This window comes from Phacochoerus africanus, chromosome 3, assembly GCF_016906955.1.
Source record: "Phacochoerus africanus isolate WHEZ1 chromosome 3, ROS_Pafr_v1, whole genome shotgun sequence".
Taxonomy (NCBI): domain Eukaryota; kingdom Metazoa; phylum Chordata; class Mammalia; order Artiodactyla; family Suidae; genus Phacochoerus; species Phacochoerus africanus.
This window is the reverse complement of record NC_062546.1, coordinates 129,894,471-129,916,843: the sequence shown is the minus strand read 5'-3', so window position 1 is coordinate 129,916,843 and position 22,373 is coordinate 129,894,471. Positions and strand designations below refer to the sequence as shown.

At 34.6% G+C, this 22,373-nt stretch overlaps 1 protein-coding gene across 3 annotated transcripts in view; it reads left to right on the top strand.

The window, feature by feature from the left end:
• The window catches only part of ACVR1C (activin A receptor type 1C), a 68,176-nt gene extending 55,624 nt beyond the window's left edge, over positions 1-12,552 (top strand). For 2 of the 3 annotated variants that reach the window (XM_047770430.1, XM_047770431.1), the window contains 5 exons: positions 1,588-1,755; positions 3,361-3,517; positions 5,935-6,059; positions 7,928-8,058; positions 12,255-12,380. In XM_047770430.1, coding sequence (XP_047626386.1) covers positions 1,588-1,755; positions 3,361-3,517; positions 5,935-6,059; positions 7,928-8,058; positions 12,255-12,380 — 707 coding nt within the window. Of the gene's footprint in view, positions 1-1,587; positions 1,756-3,360; positions 3,518-5,934; positions 6,060-7,927; positions 8,059-12,254 lie in introns of all 3 variants that reach the window. The other variant, XM_047770429.1, reaches the window with a different exon arrangement.
• Positions 12,553-22,373: the final 9,821 nt, after the last annotated feature.

The following is a 22,373-nucleotide window of genomic DNA, read 5'->3' as shown; positions in this document are numbered from 1 at the left end:
TGGCAATAGTTATGTTTGCCAATGATTTGTCTTTTCTGATTTGCCAGGGAGAAACTGAGTAAAGCCAAGTAAACCAGAGAGAAACTGAGCTTTTTTAAAAAAAGATTATTTCCAAATTCTTAACTATACTATTGAAAACCAAACATTTCTTATTAAGCTGTTAAAATTTTTTCCTTTACAACATTGAGCTAAACTACCTACTGGTTAGCTTACTTTGCAATGCTGTGAAAGCAGTAGTGACTGAGGTTACATGGATCATCCTGATGGAGGTAATTTAAACATGTTTATTGGATTATAAAACAATGGTCATAAGGAAGCTCACTTTTGATTGTCTTTTCTTCAGTTTAACTGGTCTGCCTCTGTCAATGGCTTACTTGTAGTGATTCTGATTCCAAATGGTCTCTAACATCACTTTTTTCATGCATTTCTGTATCTTTGGCAACATATATAATTTCACTTTTTGGCCAACTGTCTGATAAAGGCATTGATATGAGAGGGCAAAGATAACCACTGGTGTTAAGCAGGGAGAGAGTTGTGAATAAGGGTTAGTCTTAAATACGGTTAGTTTGTTAGTGCATTTTATTATGTTATGTTGATTTTTGCTTCCCTAGGAAATTATATCCGTATGTGTATTTGGAAATTAAATATTTGGATAACCAGGAGCTCTTGAACATAAAGCACTAGATATAAAAGTCCTGAGCAAGTTATTCATTAATTATAGTTTCCTTTCACTGAGCATCAAAACTGGTCAGGACCGCCCAGAGCTATTGTAGATATTAGATTCTGAAAGCTAAAGCTAATTCTAGGGACTCTAATACTGAGAGAAATTTTAGGCTAATTTCTCTTCTGCTATTGTAGATATTAGATTAGATATTAGAGATTAGATATTAGAGATTAGATATTAGAGATTAGATATTAGATTCTGAAAGCTAAAGCTAATTCTAGGGACTCTAATACTGAGAGAAATTTTAGGCTAATTTCTCTTCTGCTAAAACTCTTTTATAAACTGGATTAGCTTTTGGTTAAATGAGGTAAATTATTTGAAAATATCTAGTAATTGTGTTTGGCACTTACTGTAAGCTTTGAGGGAAATTATAAACTTCATATTTTGGAAGGTGAATAGTGTGAACATTCTTAGAATGTTAGAGCTTTTATTCTAGTAATAATACTTTGTGTAATTTTGTTATATTTCTCTTTTTATTGGTACAATCTTTCTTAAAAGCTCAAGAATAATATATAACACAAGACTGAGCCTAAATGCCTCTCTCAGTAGTGTCTCCTATAATGTGTTTGCTATTACCAGCAGGTATTGATATAGAGGGAATAAGAAAGGAGGAATTCAGTTGTTAGAGTCACTGCCTTGCAGCTTCCTGTGGTGATGGTGGGTACATATAACAGGTTCTAATTTAACAATAGGATTTCATTGAAAATTTCCACTCTAACTTGGATTCTAAGTATTATCACGAAGGAATTAACCTTGCTTTGTTAACAATACAGATTTACTTTAAACACTGACCTTTGTTAAAAGCTTTTGGCTTCTTTTTGTTGCTATAAATTTATAGCAACAAAATAATTTTTTCCTGTTAGATAATGGAACCTGGACTCAACTTTGGCTTGTCTCTGAATATCATGAACAAGGCTCCCTATATGACTATTTGAACAGAAACATAGTGACAGTGGCTGGAATGATCAAACTGGCACTTTCAATAGCCAGTGGGCTGGCCCACCTTCATATGGAGATTGTTGGTACACAAGGTATGTATTTTCTTTCTATTTTTTTTTCTCCCTGAATATGAGAATGGAAACACTAAGTTGTATTTTAGTGTTCAGTTGTGCTTTAGTTATTACAAAAAATTATTAAATGTTAAGAAATACTAAAGGTTATTATAAATAGCTGAAGCCTTGGTCATGATATGGTCAGCTTCATCTATATCCTCATCATTTTGTATATTATTCATAATAACATTTTTATTCCTAGTGGCTCTTTGCCCTTTAGAAGATATCTTGCCTTGGTGGCAAATTCTGTTTTTAGAGAATAAAAATAATTTAACTGTTTATCTTTGATAATTAAAATAACTGGAAAGGGATATAATTTTGAAAAATTCTTATAAATCATGTGCTTGAATGCCAAATAATACCCACTGCCTTTTCTGTTTATTGAGTTAATAGAGAATTGGCTCTAGAAAGTTATTATGCTAGTTAATGATAGTACTTCTCATATTTGGATTTATGAACACTTTAATCTCTTAAAAATTGTTGAGGACTCCAAAAATTTGCTTGTGTATGTGTGTTATCTCTATTAATATTTAACATATTAGAAACTGAAATTAAGAAATTTAAAAATATTTATTTACCTAAAGTACAGTACTTAACCAATTAAATATTAAGGTAAATAACAAAGTTTAACATTTTTACATAATTTTTTATAATAAAAACAATCTAGTGAAAATAATGGTTTTGTTTTACATTTTTGCAAATTTCCTTAATATCTGGATTTTCTTTTTCTTTTCTTTTTTTTTGTCTTTTTGCCTTTTCTAGGGCCGCTCCCGCGGCATATGGAGGTTCCCAGGCTAGGGGTCTAATCAGAGCTGTAGCCGCCAGCCTATGCCAGAGCCACAGCAACGCGGGATCCGAGCCGCGTCTGTGACCTACACCACAGCTCACGGCAATGCCGGATCCTTAACCCACTGAGCAAGGGCAGGGACTGAACCTGCAACCTCATGGTTCCTAATCAGATTGGTTAACCACTGAACCACGACAGGAACTCCAGTGTCTGGATTTTCATACATGTTCTTCATTCATTCCATCCTAGGATGTTATTCTGGTTGAAGTATATGCAAAAAAGGTGACATCACGCAGATCTGTATTTAAAAGCCTCAAGCACCCCCAGGGATATTTGGGCCACTTGAGAACTGCTGGTATAGGGTAATAGAAGTTTGAAATGTGTTTTTGAAGAGAATATTTGCTAGGTTCTTATGTCAGCATAGCAATATTAATTTTTTTCCCTATTTAGTCAACAAATATTAATTGGTGGTTACTAAGTGTCACCTACTATTCTAAACATCAGTGGCATGGTGATGATTAAGACATAGCCGCTGCCCTTCTTAGCTTATAGTGTAGTTGGGAAGGGATATATAATTAAACATGAATATAAATAAATAAGATAATTTAGATAGTGATAAGGGCTATGAAGAAGGCAAAATGGGATACTCTGATGAAGAGTGACTTGTGCTGAAGAATGGGTGTCAGAAGACTTTTCTTAAAAGGTAACATTTGAGCCAACTCTTCAAAATGACTCATTTTGGATGGATTCAATGTTCAGTAATGAAAAAGTGAATATGTTTATCTTATGCTTCATAGGTAAACCTGCTATTGCTCATCGAGATATAAAATCAAAGAATATCTTGGTGAAAAAATGTGAAACTTGTGCCATAGCAGACTTAGGGTTGGCTGTAAAGCACGATTCAATACTGAACACTATTGACATACCTCAGAATCCTAAAGTGGGAACCAAAAGGTAAGATAATTCATTTTGGTAGTATACAAAGATTTAATGACTTCCCAATAAACATGAATGCCTGGGATATGGGTATAGGGAAGGGGGTGGTGGTCCAAGTGGGAAATCATTAGGCCCAGGAAAGCAAAAAGTCTTCTCTGGGTCACTGAGAAATCAGTGGCACAAAGGTTATAAAGCAAGGAGCGGTGGCATTTTGGTCATATAGAAAGTAACTCTATGGGTTGGGGTGCAGTAGAGAGGAATGATGGAAGTGATGGTAATGTGTAATTTTTAGTATGCCACATCTGAGAAAACATTTTCATAGGAGAAAAAAAAGTCAGTGCTATGTAACTCCTCCAAAGCCTTCATATTTCATAAATGCACTGAAACTCAGAGCTAGTTCTACACATTCAGGTTCTAAACAACAGATAAAGAATCAATATATTGGACTAGATGGGTGAGGAACTGTATATATGAATTCATATAAGTGCTACTCTCTCAATATTTAAAAATATTATATAACATATTTAGTAATAGTTGAACTTATCCTTAAGTCTCCCAAGTTGATGTGCATTAAGGTGAGTTTGGACACAGCTCTCACTTTCAAGGACCAGAATCTCTGAAAATTAAGAACAAGCATGATATAAATAGAGCATGCCGCACATACCTTAGGACAGGCCCATTATTAATGGAATTTCTGGTGTTTTCTTGTTATAGCCAGACTGTGGCCATATGGTCAGCATACTTCCATTTCCTTTCATTTGAATTTCAGGATCTTTGCTATTTTGGCATAATTCCAAATTTCTTGACCTCGAAATCAGAAACAACCAAAACACTTTCCTGGAGTTGTTAAAGATCCTAGAGAATGGAGAATTTTTTAGTTGGTATGGTTAGCCTCCAAGCCATATTTGAGATTCTAGGCCAGTCCCTCTGAATCCTTCATATGGTTCTCTGGGAGACTTTAATGGAGCCCCAGAAAAACTTCAGGACAGTTTATTCAGCCTAGGCAGCCCTAAGGGGCCTCTTCTCTTTTTCCTTTAAAAAGCAAGCTTTAGTATTTCCCATCGTGGCTCAGCAGTAACTAACCCGACTACAATCTATGAGGATGTGAGTTTGATCCCTGACCTTGCTCAGTGGGTTAAGGATCTGGCATTGCCATGAGCTGTGGTGTAGGTTGCAAACATGGCTCAGATCCCACATTGCTGTGGCTGTGGTGAGGCCTGCAGCTGTAGCTCCAATTCGACCCCTAGCCTGGGAACTTCCATATGCCACAGGTACAGCCCTAAAAAGAAAAAGGTAAAAAAAAAGAGAAAGCTTTAACTTATCCATCAGGGAACTCCTTCAGAGGATCTAAAGCTTTAAAAGGATCAGGAGGAATGTTGCATCCTCACCTCAATATTCTGAGAATTCCTCATATCTCCCTAGGACAGCTAGACTCAGTTGGGTCCCAAGGACTGTAGGATTCTTTGATTTGGTCCTAGTCAAACAAGGCTTTGATTTTCTTGGAGCCAGTGTATAATATGTATACATGTCTTGGAGCCAATGTATAATAAAATTCTTCATTCGGAGCAGGTATTTGTGGAATGCTGCTGAGCACTATGTTGGGGTCCTGTACCCACGATGATGAACAAAACATACTCTTTGCCTTGCAAGAGCTTTCTTCAGCTATAAACTACTAGTGGAAATTGAGTTCCAACTCTTCTATTGAGTGCTTTGCTTACTGAATTCCCCTTTGGCTTGTACTTTCCAAGTATTTGGCTTTTGGCCCACATGCTTTAACATTGAGTAGTGTGACCTCTAGTTCTTTTTAAAAATTTTTTTAAAGATTTTTTATTAGTTTTTAAAGTTTTTATTAAAGTACAGTTGATTTACAGTGTTGTGCTAATTTCCACTGTGTAGCAAAGTGACCCTCTCATACGTATATATGCACTCCCTGTCTTATATTATTTTCCATCATGGTCTATCACAAGAGAAGATATAGTTTCCTGTGCTATACAGTAAGACCTCATTGCTTATCCATTCTATATATGATAGTTTGCATCTATAAACCCTAGACTCCAAGTCCATGCCCCTCCTTCCCCTCTCTCCCTTGGCAACCACAAGTCTGTTCTCTATGTCTGTGAGTCTGTGTTTTGTAGGTAAGTTCATCTGTGCCCTATTTCAGATTCCACATATAAATTATGTCATATGGTATTTGTCTTTCTCTTTCTGACTCACTTCACTTAGTATGGCAGATGACCTCTAGTTCTATTTACAATGGTTTTGAAATTATCATTCAATACTTTATTATTTAATTTTATTCTATTACAATAGCACAGATCTACCTGAAAAATTGATGTAAACTATCTTAACATATAAGTTAAGGATTTATTAAGATTGTGTTTTACTGGATTGATATAAAGTCGTAAACAGAATCTGAAAAGTGCATGTTTTTGAAGGTACATGGCCCCTGAAATGCTTGATGATACTATGAATGTGAATATCTTTGAGTCCTTCAAACGAGCTGACATCTATTCTGTTGGTCTGGTTTACTGGGAAATAGCTCGGAGGTGTTCAGTTGGAGGTAAGACTTTGGAAATATTCTTGTGTCTGCCTTTCCTTGATGCTCTGATTCAGTGCACTATACTGAACCATTTCTAAATATTTAAGAGATTACCTTTTGTTAATATCTTTCCAGTGGCAAAAGTGGAGCATCTTGCACACAATGGAGATTTTACGTTGTGATTGCTGTTTAGTTCTCCTGATGATTCTGATTTCAATAACAATACTTTGCAAAGTGCTTGAAAATGTTCTTCTTTGAGCTTATGTTCAGTTAACTGTGTCCCTACTTTATGCCAAAAATGAAACCCAAGGAAGTTAAATGATTTGCCAAGGGGTTAGGACTTGGATTAAAGTATTTTGGTTCTGAGGCTTTTCTTGTTTTTTTTTTTTTTTTCCTCCGGCAATGATGAATACGTAGGGTTTTAGTGGAGGGCAAAAGTGGACAAAAACTAAGATGAAACTATTTGTAGAAGCAATAGAGTTATAGTGGTGAAGAACTAGAACATGGGCACTGGAATCCCTGAGCCTGGGATTGAGTCCCAGATCTGGCACTTACTGGCTATTGTGATCTTTAGCAAATTCATGATAATCTTTGTGCCTCAGTTTCCTGATTCTGTAAAATGGGATTATATGGTACTTTCTTTAGTTGGTGGTTTTGAGGAATAATAATAAAAACCTGTGAAGGGCTTAGGATGGTGCTTATAAATGCAAAGTTCAAATATTTATTATTATTATTATTATTTTGTCTTTTTAGGGTCACACCCACAGCACATGGAGGTTCCCAGGCTAGTGGTTGAATCAGAGCTGTACCTTCCAGCCTACACCACAGCCACAGCAATGCCAGCTCCAAGCTGTGTCTGCGACCTACACTACAGCTCATGGTAGCACTGGATCCTTAACCCACTGAGCAAGACTAGGGATTGAACTCACATCTTCATGGATCCTAGTCGGGTTCATTAATGGCTGAGCCACAAAGGGAACTCCAACACTTACTATTTTCTAATTGCATATTAATATTTGTCTATATTTAGGTTTTTGTCCATAAATTTCCTTCAATAGTTGAAATAGTAATTTAGTTCACATGATTTGGAGTTCAATTTTAAATTATGGCACATCTTAAATATTTTAAATTAAAAGAACTAGAGTTAATTCAACTGATTTTATAAGGAAATTCTTGAATACAAGTAATATTCTGATAATTAAGTTCATTTCTGTTAATTTAGACTTTTAAATATTGACCTTCATGTTAAACTGTCCATATTAGATATTTTTGGCTGTTTCTTTGGAACATTCTCAGATGTGCTACTTCTAAAATCCAAATGTAAAAAACTCAGGTTTTAAATAATTGCTAACAATTTTCAAAGAGAAAGCTATTTTGTTTTGAAAAGGATAAATATACTTCCGTCATGGGAAATATACTTCATTCACAGAGTAATGAGGCCATGCTATAAATTTTGCTGTTAGCATTACTTTGGTATTGCTCAATGGCATTTTATGTAAATCAAAATTAACATATTCATAATATAAATTATATTTTTATAATTATTAAAAGTGATATAAATGTGATATTTTATATAAAAATATGTGTGTGTAATATATAATCATGTAAATTGTATATGTTATATGCAAATTGCATGTACTTTTATATTACATAAATTATTTATCAAAATTATATAAATTCCATAAAATAAAATTTCATAAACTTATATAACTATTCAGCTGAGTGCTTTAAATGTATATCTTTGGTTTTATAGCAGTACATAATTTTAAGAAGCCTGATTTTCCAGTTTGCCATGGTGCCACTTGTGCTTGGAAAACTTAACTGTTATTATTTTGAAATAAACATCTTTGTTATTCACATTGGGAAATTTATTATGCAAATTTTTATAGGAATTGTTGAGGAGTATCAGTTGCCTTATTATGACATGGTGCCTTCAGATCCTTCAATAGAGGAAATGAGGAAAGTTGTTTGTGATCAGAAGTTCCGACCAAGTATCCCAAACCAATGGCAAAGCTGTGAAGTAAGGCTATGTTCTTATGTATATTTTTCCTATTATAATTTTGAGGTAAGTATCAGGGAGGATTTTCAGAGACCATATGATTCTTTTCTCTTAATCTAGGCATCTAATTCATTTTGTGTATGTACACATATGTCTTTGTATTTAACTTTATATGTCTCACCTTTGAGTGTGATATTGGCTGAGAGATTTTGTTCCTAAAAACTTTAATTAGATTAAATAAAAGCTGACTTTGGTTTGATAAAAGCTTTCGTCCCATCTATGAAGTGATGATAGGACATTTCTGCTTTAGTGTCTTAACACAATAGATTGTATTATAGATTTTCTACTTTTAAACCAATTATGCATTCCTAGGATGGGCCTGTCATTTTTTTTAATATGATCAATTTTCTTAATTGCTGATATGTACAACCTTTGTCCATTTTGAACAGTATTTTACTTCTATTTTGTTTTGTATTAATCCCATGTAGTAGATATTTGTGCAATATATACTATCATTGTTTTTCTAGAATTATGAATATGTTTATCATTTTCTTTTTTAACATTCCTTTTTGGCTCTCTGAGCTTCCTTTTAAAATCATTTTCTGACTTTCTGATGTGCATCTTTTAAATGTATTTTATTTAAATTGCTTTCAGTGATAATCTAATGGTTGTAAGTTCTTTCAATGTTTGAGTGTATGAAATGCCTATTTTGTCCTCAATTTTGAACAAATAGTTTATCTGGGCATAAAAATTTAGATTCACGTATTTTCTCTAAATACTTTAAAGGTATTATTCCACTGGCTTCTGATTTCCATTATTGCTGGTGAGAAGTCAGCTAATTTTAGATTCTCTTAAGTTATCTTTTCTCCCAGACTGCTTTAAGAACTTCTCTGTCTTTAGTATTCTGCAGTTTCTCAATGATGTATTTGGTATGAATGTCTCTTGATTAATCTTTCCTGGAGTTTTTGGACTTTGCAATTCTGAGGATTTGTGACTTTCTTCAGTTCTGGAAAGTTTTCAGCCATTGTTTCTTTAAACAGTTCCTCCTTTCGTTGTCACATATATATTACATATATATACAATTTTATGTTATTTAATTATATCATCTAATGTTTTGATGGTTTTGATTTTCCTGTCTTTTGTTTTGACTGACTCTTGCTTATGATATTTTATTTCCTCATCTGCTTGTGAATTTTTATTATGAACTCAGGCTAACACTTTAAGGCTAAGGCTTGATTTTTTTCTTTACCAAGAACTTTCTTTACAAGTGCCTTCTAAGACCAGTTCATCCTTACACTCTGGGCTTTGTAAACATTTTGATCTGATACCTTCTCTGTGCTTTGGGCTGTGTTTCCTGTCTTTCATATACTGTCCACAAATTCTGAAATTCTAGACTGTGAGATCAGCAGATGTACCAGAGCAGCCACTTGCCTCAGTGAATTCTTATACCTCTCTGGTTTCATGCATTTTCCCCCTCTGAGTATTATTTATTTACGAGTTCACTTATATTGATTTTTTAACTCAAAAATTTTAATCTTTGTACCTGGATTAGTATTTTATTTTGGCATGATTTACATATGATAAAATGCACAAATCTTAGTATACAGCTTAATGACTTTTTTTAAAAAAGTGTATGTATGTGTGTACTTATCATCCAGATCAATATACAGGGAATTTCCAACCCATACCATTATCTATTTTTATCTTTTATACCCCTTCTTAGAATATATTAAAAGATAGCCATTCTACCATATTCCCAGAATTTTCCATTAGAAGAGAATTAATAGCCTCCATAGGCTTAATACCTGTGTTTGGGATTTTTTAAATATTTTATTTCCACTACAAAGATTTTAAAGAAAGTTTGTGTACTCTGAAATCCTAAAGGCAGAAATTATTAGCTTTTTTGTACATAACATATGTAATTTCTTAATTGAAAGCATATTTCATGCAGCTTGAAGGAAGAGGAAATTTTTCATAAAATACATATATAAAATGCTCAAAAAGATTAATTACATTTGAACGATTATTGACCATCCCAAGAAGGTAAAGCTGTTTAATTGATTTCACTTATTGTAAAAGGATGTAGTTGTAAGGTGGCCATATTCTCTTTTCTAAAATTACATTCAACATAGGAGGTAGAAAACAAGTAAACAACTAAACACAATACAGGAAAGACTTAGGTTTTTTTTGAAAGGAAACCCCTGATCTCTGTCTGAGGGGAGACGCCCTGGTCTTTTTCTGAGAGAAGTTGCCCTGGTCTTTGTCTGAGGGGAGATGCCTGATCATTTTTGAAAGAAGATAACCATGTCTCTATCTGATAAGAGACACCCTGTTTTTTTCTAAGGGAAGATCTCATGGTCTTTCATGGGATCTGAGGGGAGATGCTCTATTTTACTCTGAGGGGCTATGCTCTGTTCTTTTTCTGAGTGGAGACCATGGTTTCCGTCTGAGGGGAGTCATTTTGGTCTTGTTCTGAGTGAAGAAGTGCTGGTCTCTGTCTGAGGGGAAACGATTTTGTCTTTTTATGAGAGAAGTTGACCTGGTCTGCATCTGAGCAGAAACACCCTGGTCTTTTTTGGTGAGGAGACCCTCTGGTCTCTGAGGGGAGATGCTCTGTTCTTTTTCTGAGGGGTGATCCCTGGTATCTTTCTGTGGGGAAGCAACCTGATCTCTGCCCTGGGCTTTTCCTGAGAGAAGTGATCCTGGTCTCTGTCTGAGAGGAGACAAACCTGGTCTCTGTTGAGAGGATACATCCTGGTCTCTCTCTGTGGGGAGACACCCTCGTCCTTTTTGTTTTATTTTGTTTTGTTTTGGCTGCTCCGTGGCATACAGAGTTCTTCCTAGGGATCAGATCCGAGCCGTAGTTATGACCTATGTGGCAGCTGCCACAATGCCAGATCCTTTAACCCACTGTGCCAGCTGGGGATGAACCTGCCTCCTGGTGTTGTAGAGACACCATCAATCTTGATGCGCCACAGCAGGAACTCCCACCCTGGTCTTTTTCTTTCTCTCTCTCTCCCTTTTTTTTGGGGGGGGGGCACACCTGTGGCATGAGGCAATTCCTGGGCCAGGGATCCAACCTGTGCCACAGCAGTGACAAAGCTGCTGCAGTGACAGTGCTGGATCCTTAACCTGTTGAGCCACAGGAGAACTCCACCCTGGTGTTTTTCTGAGGGGAGACTCCCCTGGTTTCTGTCTGAAGGGAGACACTTTAGTCTTTTTCTGAAATAAGTCATCCTGGTCTCTGGCTAGGAGGAGACAACCTTGTCTTTTTCTGAGATAAATCGCGCTGATTTCTGTCTGAGAGGAGAAGCTCTGGTCTTTTTCTGAGGGGAGACTCCATGGTCTCAGAAGGGAGGCACTCCATTCTTTTTTCTGAGTGGAGACCCCTGGTTTCGGTCTAAGGGGAGATGCCCAGACCTCTGTCCAAGAGGAGACACTTTGGTCTTGGTTTAAGGGGATACAGCCTGGTCTCTTTCTGAAGGAATATGCTTTGGTCTCTGAGGGGAGTCATTGGTCTTTTTCTGAGAGATGTCACCCTGGTCTCAGGCTGAGGGGAGACACCTTATCTCAGAGGGTAGACACCCAGATATCTGTCTGAAAGGAGACACTTTGGTCTCTGTCTGAGAGGAAACACCCTCCTATTTTTCTGAGAGAAGTTGCCCTCATCTCTGTCTGAGGGGGGATTCTCTGGTCTTTTTGCAGATGAAAAGCCCTGGTCTTTTTCTGAGGGCAAACCACCTGGTCTCTGTCTGATAGGAGACTCCCTTGTCTCTGTCTGAGGGGAGAAGCCTGGTCTCGTCTGAGAGGAGACTGAGGCGACTATTCTCTTTCTGAGGGGAAACACTCTCATCATTTTCTGAGGGAAGATCCCCATTCTCTATCTGAAAGGAGATGCCCTGGTCTCTCTCTCAGAGAATTCACCATGTTCTTTGTCTAAGACTAGTCAACATGATCTCCGTCAGAGAAGAGACATCCTGATCTCTGTCTGAGAGCAATGGCCCTGGTTTTTTTTCTCAGAGTAGACCCTGTAGTATGTCTGAGGGAAGACCCCCCTTGACAGAATTTTTGAAGCGTTTTAGCCCTGATCTCCATATCAGGTTGGTTTAAGTTTACTATTTCTGTATCAAAGCTTAGTATCAATTCCTGGGCTTTTGGCTTTGCTTCTCTTGTACTGTGTTTTGTGCTAAAGTCTCTGGTATTTTTCTCTCTTAAAGGCACTCCGAGTCATGGGGAGAATAATGCGTGAGTGTTGGTATGCCAATGGGGCAGCCCGCCTAACCGCTCTTCGGATTAAGAAGACTATTTCTCAACTTTGTGTCAAAGAAGACTGCAAAGCCTGATGATGAGAATTTTGTTAAAAAGAAATCTCTCATGGCTTTCTTTATGTGAATTTTTTTGTCTTTGTGTTGTCATTGTTTTTATTGTTCTACCTCAGAGATAATGCAGTACAGTATTTAAGTGCCCAAAGGCACCATGAAAAAATAATTCTAAAGTCAAGCATAGGCCGGAATTGTCTTCATTCACTCCCCATGTTATCTTTAATTTTATTTTGAGAAACAACACATCAACTCATCTTTTTATTTTATTATAAAAATATAAAATAAGCTATACTAAATAAAAGTTATCAAGATTTTCTTTTACTTGGATTGAATAGAAAAGAAAATGTGAAAGCCCATGTGTTTTTTTTCCCTAAGATGATAACATGTTCATTAAAAATGTCAACTAGAGTATGCGCTATCTTAACCAAACTTTAGATCATATATGGTTCTATTTTTTAAAAAAATTAAATGGGATATTTTAAAAAGTAAACATTGCTATGAACTTTAGGATGCATAACATGGAAAAGTGGAGCTGCTTAGTTGGAAGATGGAAGTGGGTTCAGATCATTTACTTGCTTTCTCTTCCCCTGTACTCCCCCTTTACAATCCACCTCCATAGCAGCCCCTCAGGCAAATAGTTTGAAAGTCACTAAGATTGTTACTTTCCCTCATTTACAAATAAGACACTTGACATCTTGAGACATTGAGAAATGTCCCAACGTCATATAGCTAGTGACAGAGCTGGCACTAGGTCCAAATCTTGAGATAATCCACACAGTAGAGTTAGCTGGCTTCCTACCTTCCCTTTAATTCCTTTAGTATTTTTCTCCCTATACAGAAATAACATCTGTCATGATATTTGTGGTTTAGTCAAACAGAATACAAATCAAGTTATTTTGCAGAATCATAATGGACCTGTATGAACTCTCAAGAAATTATCCACTGACATATTTTCCTCATGGAAATTTTATAGTCACCCTGCTTGTTAGTTACTTTCTGAACGATCCATTGTCAGATATGTCTTTAAGATGCATTTCAGAGGTCCCTATTATTTTTGTACACATACATTTAGAAAGAAAACAGAGAAGGAAGAGGCTACTAGGAGATATTCTAAGGGAAATTAAGAAAACTCTTAAATGAAGTATAATTTCAAAGTCAATAGAGGGTATGAATAACTATGAAGAGATCTTCCCCTATCCTTTCAAAATGAGCATGGGTACAGAAGGCTCATGATAATTTTGCCTTTATTCTACTTCCTGTGGAGACAGAAGTGATGAATTCTGAATAATACATGGAACATTAAATATTTCCTTCCACTCTGTAATTCTGCTTTGGTGAAGGAAGATTTAACATGGTATCTTTTGTTGTACTAAAGTGTTGTTCCTGAAATTCTGTCTCTTGGAATGGTCTTCTGAGATGATCAAAGACCAAAAGTGCTCTTTGATAGATTCTTAGAAAGTCATACCACATATTAGCATATCATGTGTTGTAAGGAGTCTAGCAGTAAAAAAAAGTGTTACTTGAATTTCTTTAAGATGGATTTCCCAAATTATTTGACCATGGAACTCTTTTTATAAAAACAGGGGAAACCTTTTACTAGCCCATATTTTCGTTTCTACAAAGCATAACTTGGGTACCAGTGTTCTAAAGGCTATACCTTTGTATTATCCCATAGAGCACAATCTAGTGATTATACTTCATTCCACTATGGAAATATGTTACTGAATCCATCTTTATTTGACTGGGATGAGATATCAAAGGCAAAAATCTGACATCTGTGGTTTGCATATACGTTTGCTCTCATTCATGCAGTTACCTATACATTAAAAAATATGGGGCACTCCATATTGTCCTTGCCACAATTTTGGATCCAACAAGAAAATTAAAAAATGGAAAGGTTCTGCCCTCAGGGATTTTAAAGTTTAATTTGGGAATAGGAACAGGGATATGGTTGTGTGGGGGAAGTAAACTGACAAGCAGATATAATCCAGAGTAGGATGTCTTGAATTCTATATGAATTTGATTAATTCTATATTTGTGGGCTTCCAAAATTACTCTCAATTTCCAACATATTTAGAAAGTATCTTTATTTGGTTATTCCAGACAATCTAAATTATATAGTCAATTTAAGTGAAGGTATTCTAAAAAGAGTTTATGTGAAGGGGTAATCTTGCTGTGTCTGTTATCTTGATTTTACATAGTTTGTTTCTACATATATGAGAATGAAACTATTTACTATGGTTGTAACTATAGATTCAAGCAAACAGGAATGATATTTTGTTCTTTTATTCACTTATGTTGAGTGAATATACTTATTTAATTTTTAAGAGAAGATGTTTAAAATCTCCATTTTCCTTGACATTTATAATCTATTTGAAGGTATCCAAATATAATTCCTTATTTTTATTGATTCAACTTTTACTCTAGAGAAATCTGTACCTTTTAAGACTTTTTTTTTGTTTCTATGTTGGTTAACCATAACTCCTAACTGAATAGCCTTATATTTCAATTTCCACACACATTTTTATAGAAAGGGGATAGGTTAACAAAAATGATAAGGAAAAGTTAAAAGTCCTAATTTTTCCTTAACTCTTGGCATGATTAGAAATAAAAATGCTTATTCTAAAAAGTAGTTTAGAGTATAAGGCAAAATTACTGTATATACCAGTGCTGTTTAACTTTATTTCTTTTTTATGGAGTCCTACTCTGTAATATTTATTTCTTTTGAATTGTGTTACAAGCAAAAAATATTCTTCTTAGGCTCATAGTGTTAGTGTTCTTTGCTCCTTTCAAATATTTTGGCTTTGGGTATAATGTAAAGCTTAGGAAAATGCTATTTATGAAATTTTAGTACTGTACAAGTGGTGATGGGATTTATATGCAGCATCACTTCCTTAAACTAAGGGACACATCATTTATTGTCAATATTTCAGCATGAACCTGTTGCCTTATAAGCTAAGCGTTTAAGTGTGTAATTGGTACAGATTCTGTTGTATGCTTTCTTCCGTCTAAAATATTTGGCATGTCACATCTAGAATTCTTAATTTATGTTCTGACTTGAAAGTTAAGTGAAACATGACTGTGTCATGCACTATTTTAGGTATAGCACTTGCTTCTCATCTTTATACTTTCAATTAACTTTGCATTTTAAATTTCCATAATTATATGAAAATAGTAACCTGATTGCAGTGTCTGAAGACTTCAGAATCAGCCTTTATTTTAAAATGAAAATCTGCAATAGATCCATTAGATTAGATGTTCCACAAAAATTTATTATTTGTAATACTTCTACTTTAGTAGAATTATTAAATAAAACAAAACAAAACTTCTTCTATTATGTTGGAATTTTGCCACCATGTGACTTATTAGGGCAGAGAAAACTCAGGGCTATCTTAGAGTTTACACAAAAGAATGAGAGAACGTACTTAGCAAATCATCTAAAGGCAGGGAGCCTATGTTTGCCATATACAAAGTTCAACTTAAAATTACTTAGCAGGGAATATTTATGATTAATTATTTTAAATAAATATGGAAATATAATTCATTTAAGTAAATTCATTTAAAGTGTGAACATTTTATTTCCCATCAGGAGATTCAGAAAGTAGCAAATGACTGAAGCTGATGGCAGTTGCTTTCTTCAATAGTTGTTCCTTTAAATAAATTTACAAGTACAACATTTTAAGTTATTTGGAAATATCTAAGAATTAGTATCTTAAGATGTCATTGTGATTTTTGAAGATAGTGTAAATATCTTTTGTGAAACATACTACTGGTGTGTTTGATAATGCTTTATATTAGTTCCCTTTACAAGCTAATAACTACATGGACTTGATGCATTATTTAGTGAAGACAGTAATCCCTTTGCTCCTGAGGGCTTCTTCTAAACAGAAAAAAAAAATGTCAGTGGGGATGTACAAATTTCATTAAAATATTAATATTAATAGAATTTCTATAGACAGTTTTCAAAGTGTTTTAATACAAATTTTCAGATTTTTTTCCCTCTAACTTTTCTGTTTCATTATTTTTCTCACCTCCTTTTAAAATATTCCCTCACTGCCTCTCAAAATTATCTTTAGTCTCTAAATTGAAAAAAAAAATAGCTACTATTTAACGTAATCATTCTTGCATTTAGCCTTCTAATGAAGGAGACTCCCTTGGTGGTCTAAATTATTTCTGAGGTGTCACAGACAGAAACCAAAACCAGAATTTGGGAATTGTAAAGGATGTAAGAGATTTTATAGCTGAAGAAACCAAGAATCAGAGATTAAATAACTGCTAGTCATTAGCAGAACTGATGTGAGACCCCAGTGGTGACACCTACTACAGTGCTCCGCCATATCCAACATTTACTAATTCAAAAATAATTAGCATCCATCTACATCTACCTTGAATATAAACTATCATGCCATTTAATGCTGATGATCAAATTCTACTTCTCTATTTCTGCTAAAATAATTTGTTCACTCATGATGAGAACAGTGAGAAAAACAAAAATAGGCTAAGGAAGAGTTGTAGAATAGTTGTCAAACTGGGTAAGCAACCAACAGAGTGGTGAATAAAATTAGAAATTGTGAGACTATAGAATGTCTTGGTGCAAGTAATGACAAGAGATGCTTAATGACTTTTTCTCTCCTTTCTGTAAGGCTTGTTCTTTCTCAATTCATTGGAATGGGGAGTGAAAGATGATTTGGTAGTTAAACGTGGGGCCATGTCTAGCAGCTCATTATCTTACTTGATTTTTCATTAGTTCATCTTTGGCATTCACATTCTTTCAGTACATTAAAAAATATCTTTGCTGGATTTCATCTCCAATCACTCTACAATTCTTCTATCATTCCAGCCCCTATCCAGATTGCTACACACTGAACCTCTTAACAATATTTTAATTTCCCACATACACATACAAGAGTTTTCATCTCATGCAGAATCTAGTAAATTTTCATTTGGCATGATGAAGAGGGTATTTGTTAATGGCAGAGAAGACTTTTAAATTTTAAAAAGACTAGCAGTCAAGTTATATTCTTGCTTTTAGCTAACATATAAGGAATGTCTATTTTTGCCTTAATGCTGAATTCCACTTAATAGATGATAACTTGGACAGAGAATGTGAAATATATGTCCCATAATGTGATTGCTAAATTTCTTTTGTCTATCCTTCATACTACTGCTTTGTTTTATCTTGACCATCTTTTAAAGTTAAGCCACTATGCCATATGGTTTAGAATATAATATTATATTGAAATTAGGCAATAATTCCCATTTTAAAATATCTCTATTAAGAACTACCAGGATACTTGTTAATTCAGTTGTAGATTAATACAACATTTGGGAGAAAATGAGCTCTATCTCATCCTAAATTTTAATATTTTCAGATAGGACTATGTATTTTTTTTTTTATCATTGGTTCATGTTATCCTATAAGAATGTTTTCTCTCCATATCTAACAGTTTGAACTGCAAGATTTTTACCCTGGTCTGGATGTATCTGAATGTTAGCATAGATACTAGGAATCTGACTATATTAGGAAATTATCCTTACACCAAGTTCACCAGATCCAGCTGGGCATTTGCTTTGCACAAATCCTCTCAGTTGAGGGGTAGAAAGAAGCCAAAATCCAACCTGAAATTGGCTTCTCAATTCAGAAATATTTTTATATTTTGCAGAAGAGCACTTTATTAGCTTATAATCTTCAGAAAATGAGAATCAAATATTTCAAAATGGTCCCTGACATTTGCAAATTGAATAGTAAACTTGTAAAAAAATACTTTAGATTTTCTTTCCACATTCCCAGGAAAGCAAAAGAGATTTTATGTTTTCTCGTTGATTTAACTTTTCAACCCAATCTGTAGCAAGCCATATGGACCCTAATTTTTTTTGTCTTTTTTTTTTCTCTTTATAGGGCCGTACCTGCAGCATTTGGAGTTTCCCAGGCTAGGGGTCTAATCAGAGCTGTTGCTGCCAGCCTACACCAGAGCCACAGCAACACCAGATCCAAGCTGCGTCTGCAACCTACACCACAGCTCAAGGCAACGCTGGATCCTTAACCCACTGAGTGAGGCCAAGGATCGAACCTGCAACCTCCATGGTTCCTAGTCGAATTCGTTTCTGCTGCGCCAAGATGGGAGCTCCAGGACCCTAATTTTTACATCTCCATTGAGTTTTTATTCCATGCCCAAACCTATTCTTTAACTTTACCTTTAAAAAGTCAATTACCTTCCCATGTTCTGTCTAACCAATGCAAAATTAGAATGAGATTTACCAGTATCTCCATTTCCTCCAATAGGCTAAATATAAGCAATTAAATATTTTAAAAGTCCAATTCTTTTTTTTTCTCTTTAGCCAAAATATTAAACTCTAGTTCATTTCCACAGTGACTAGTGTTAAGCTCTTGTACTCTTCTGATCCTAGACTGGAGAAAATTATTCAAATTTAATTTGTGTTTCAGGTTTTAAAATGTCCTAAAAACAGAAAATTAGATTCAGGTATCAAAAAAAGGAATTTTGGATTGACTTTCAATGTACTAATACTAATTATACTTTTCTTTTGGTAGTGTGACTTTTCTTATACCTAAGAACATATTACAAATGTCAAAACCACTGCATTTTGACTTTGCAAAACATGCCTTGAACTCTTGAACCACTGTGAAAAGAATCACTGTTGTAAAGACTTATTGTAAGCTAGCTTAAATTCTTAAGAATGTAAAAAGATGTTACCTTTTAATAGACAGGCAGAAATGAATGTATATAAGAAATATGAAGACATATGATCGGTATTAAAATGAGAATTAGGCAATAAATTGTATAAAAAAATATGCAGATGGAAATTTTAGCAGTTGCAATTTAATCATTGAAACTGAAGAATTCCAAATTCCAAAGAGAAGTGAATGATATTTAGATGTTTCATTAATTTCTAGCCTGTGGAATATGCATTTTATCGTAATATATGTATACTTGTTTTGTTTAAAAATAAGAGTATTTTAGAATTTAGTAAGAACTCAGTGATACCAAATGTTTTTGGTATCAAAAAAAACTTTGCCAACAGCAAGTTATAAAAGTATTTATTTTAAAGCTTTTAAAAATATTATTGCATAACTTTCAGTTGCCTCTGGATGTAAATAGGAATCTGCCTAAATGTTATATTTTTATGTACTCATTTCCCAAAAATGTATTGTTTTGCAAAGTGGCAAAGATAATAAATTAAGCACTCCTTGCACTTGTTTCTGTGAAGCATATAGAGTTCTATTTTAAATAAAAATAAAATGTGTCATATTTCAGTTTCTATACAATTATGTTCTATTATTTTAAAATTATATATGTATTTGCACATAGTATATGGAGTGGGTTTTGAAAATTTAAAAAAATTTTTTTATAATGATTTTTATTTTTTCCATTATAGCTGGTTTACAGTGTTATGTCAATTTTCTGCTGTACAGCAAGGTGACCCAGTTACACATACATGTATATATTCTTTTTTCTTACATTATTATGCTTCATTATAAGTGACTAGTTATAGTTCCCAGTGCTATACAGCAGGATCTTATTGCTTATCCATTCCAAAAGCAATAGTTTGCATCTATTAACCCTAAATTCCCAGCCCCTCCCTCCCCCTCCCACTTGGCAACCACAAATCTGTTCTCCATGTCCATGAGTTTCTTTTCTGTGGAAAGGTTCATTTGTGCCATATATTAGATTCCAGATATAAGTGATATCATATGGTATTTGTCTTTCTCTTTCTGACTTACTTCACTCAGTATGAGAGACTCTAGTTCTATCCATGTTGCTGCAAATGGCATATTTTGCTCTTTTTAAATGCTGGCTCTAGTGGGCACTGAAATTTTCCTTCCTTCCTTCTTAAAGAGACATTTGCTTCTTCAATAGCTATTTCTCTATATGACACTTAGGATGATAGTCTTTTCTTTTTTTTCCTGTAGAGTAACAGGAAAAATATTTGAACATTTATTGAAAGGCTACTGGGTTGGCCTGCTCCCAAGCCTAAAATACTTTCATCACACTTAAAATAAAGCCTAAACACTCTAGAGGTCTCCTTGGGAATACTGACTCTGAAAACCTCTCTGCCTTTATTTCTGGTATCTGCCTACCTCCAGCATCACCTGTTCTCCAGATGTCTGCTTCTTGCTGTTCCTTTAACTTGCCATACACAGACCCATGCAGTAGATATGCTCTATTTCCTCTGTCTGGAATATTCTTCCTCCAGATACTTATATTGTTTGATTTTTTTTTTTGTCTTTTTAGGGCCGCACCCATGAAATATGGAAGTTCCCAGGCTAGGGATCCAGTTGAAGCTGTAGCTGCCAGCCTAGACCACAGCCACGGCAATGCTGGATCTGATCCGAGCTGCATCTGCAACCTAAACCATAGCTCAAGGCAACACCAGATCCTTAACCCAGTGATCAAGGCCAGGGATCGAACCCGCATCCTCACAGACACTAGTTGGATTCATAATGCTGAGCCATGACAGGATCTCCTGTTTGAATTTTTATTTGAAAACTATCACGCCAAAAAGTCTTTCTTTTCATCCTTTCTAGAGCAGTAGCCTTTGTCATTCCCTATTCATTCAGCCTGTTTTACTTTCCCTTACAGCACTTTGCATTGGCTGGCATTATATTATATCAAGTATCTTATGGTACACAGTATCACAGTGACTAAATCTTGGGCACTACAATTAGGTGTCATTTCTGAATCTAAGTTGAGTTTGAAGATGAAGTTTTAAAACATTAAGGGTAATATATCATATTGTACAGTGAGAATACTCTATAGTATGCATTAACTGCTCCTCTCACAGATTGACATTATGTGAAAATTGAGTTGTTTTGCTTATATTTATAAATCTACAAAAATTTTTCTAGGACTTAGCATAAGAAAAGCAGAACACTACATTGGTTTTATTTTTGGTATGTGTTCTGCAGTTCTTTTTCTCCTTCATTTTTTTTTTTTTTCATTTGAGGGGCAGTTTTGATACATCCTCATTATCTTGCATTAAGTGGGCATTAACTAGATTCACAAGCCAAATATTTTTACTTGACAATCATTAAGTCAGGTTTTCATCTGACATCATCATTAGTTTCTTCTTGGAGTTGAGGAGAAAGGCAAAATATATTTTATGTCCATCTAGATTGTAAAACCTATACAATAAATAAAACAAGTGGTTTAGTTTCAGCAGCACTAAAAAAACTTTTTTATCTTCAGCTCTAAATTTATAATAACTTTTCAACATTTGATTTTTTAACACTAATGTGTAAAAAAGTTAGTGAACATTCTCAGTAATGAAATGATTTACCTAGTGAATAAACTTAAAATTGGATAATTACATCTTTTCCGCTAGGATGGATTCTTGAAGATCAGGGAATTACTAAATCCAGGCTGTTTTATAGGAGGCACTAGAAGCAATATTTTAAAGAAATACTTTATGACTTTTAGAAGAAATATATCTATGTACAGTTAAGGAGAATTATTCAAATTTTGATTTGAATAGATTCTTTACAATAATTTAATGAGAAACTTCTTATTTTTTTGGTTAATGCTATATCTAACAAAATTATAGTTATAATTTCTATAATTAAAATAAGTTAAAAATTTTCCCTCTCAAATATTAGTTAACAAATCTTTATCAAATATTGCAGCTAAGTGCCTAGTATTGTAATAGTCACTGTAGGTGGTGTGGAGAAAACAGTAAGCTCCTGAATTTAAGAAGGTAATCTATTTAGGAAGGCAAAGCATGCACATGAATTGCTATCTAGCCTTAGAAGTTGGTAATACAAAAATGTCAAAAAAAGAAAATTACTAAGTCTGAGTGTGGGTATGGGTATTAAATGATAACAAAGACATAGAATTGAAGTATGACTTAAGTTAGAAGAGTCACGAAAACTGGAGTTCCCGTTGTGGTGCAGCAGAAACAAATTCGACTAGGAACCATGAGGTTGCAGGTTCGATCCCTGGCCTTGCTCAGTGGATTAAGGATCTGGTGTTGCCGTGAGATGTGGTGTAGGTCGCAGAT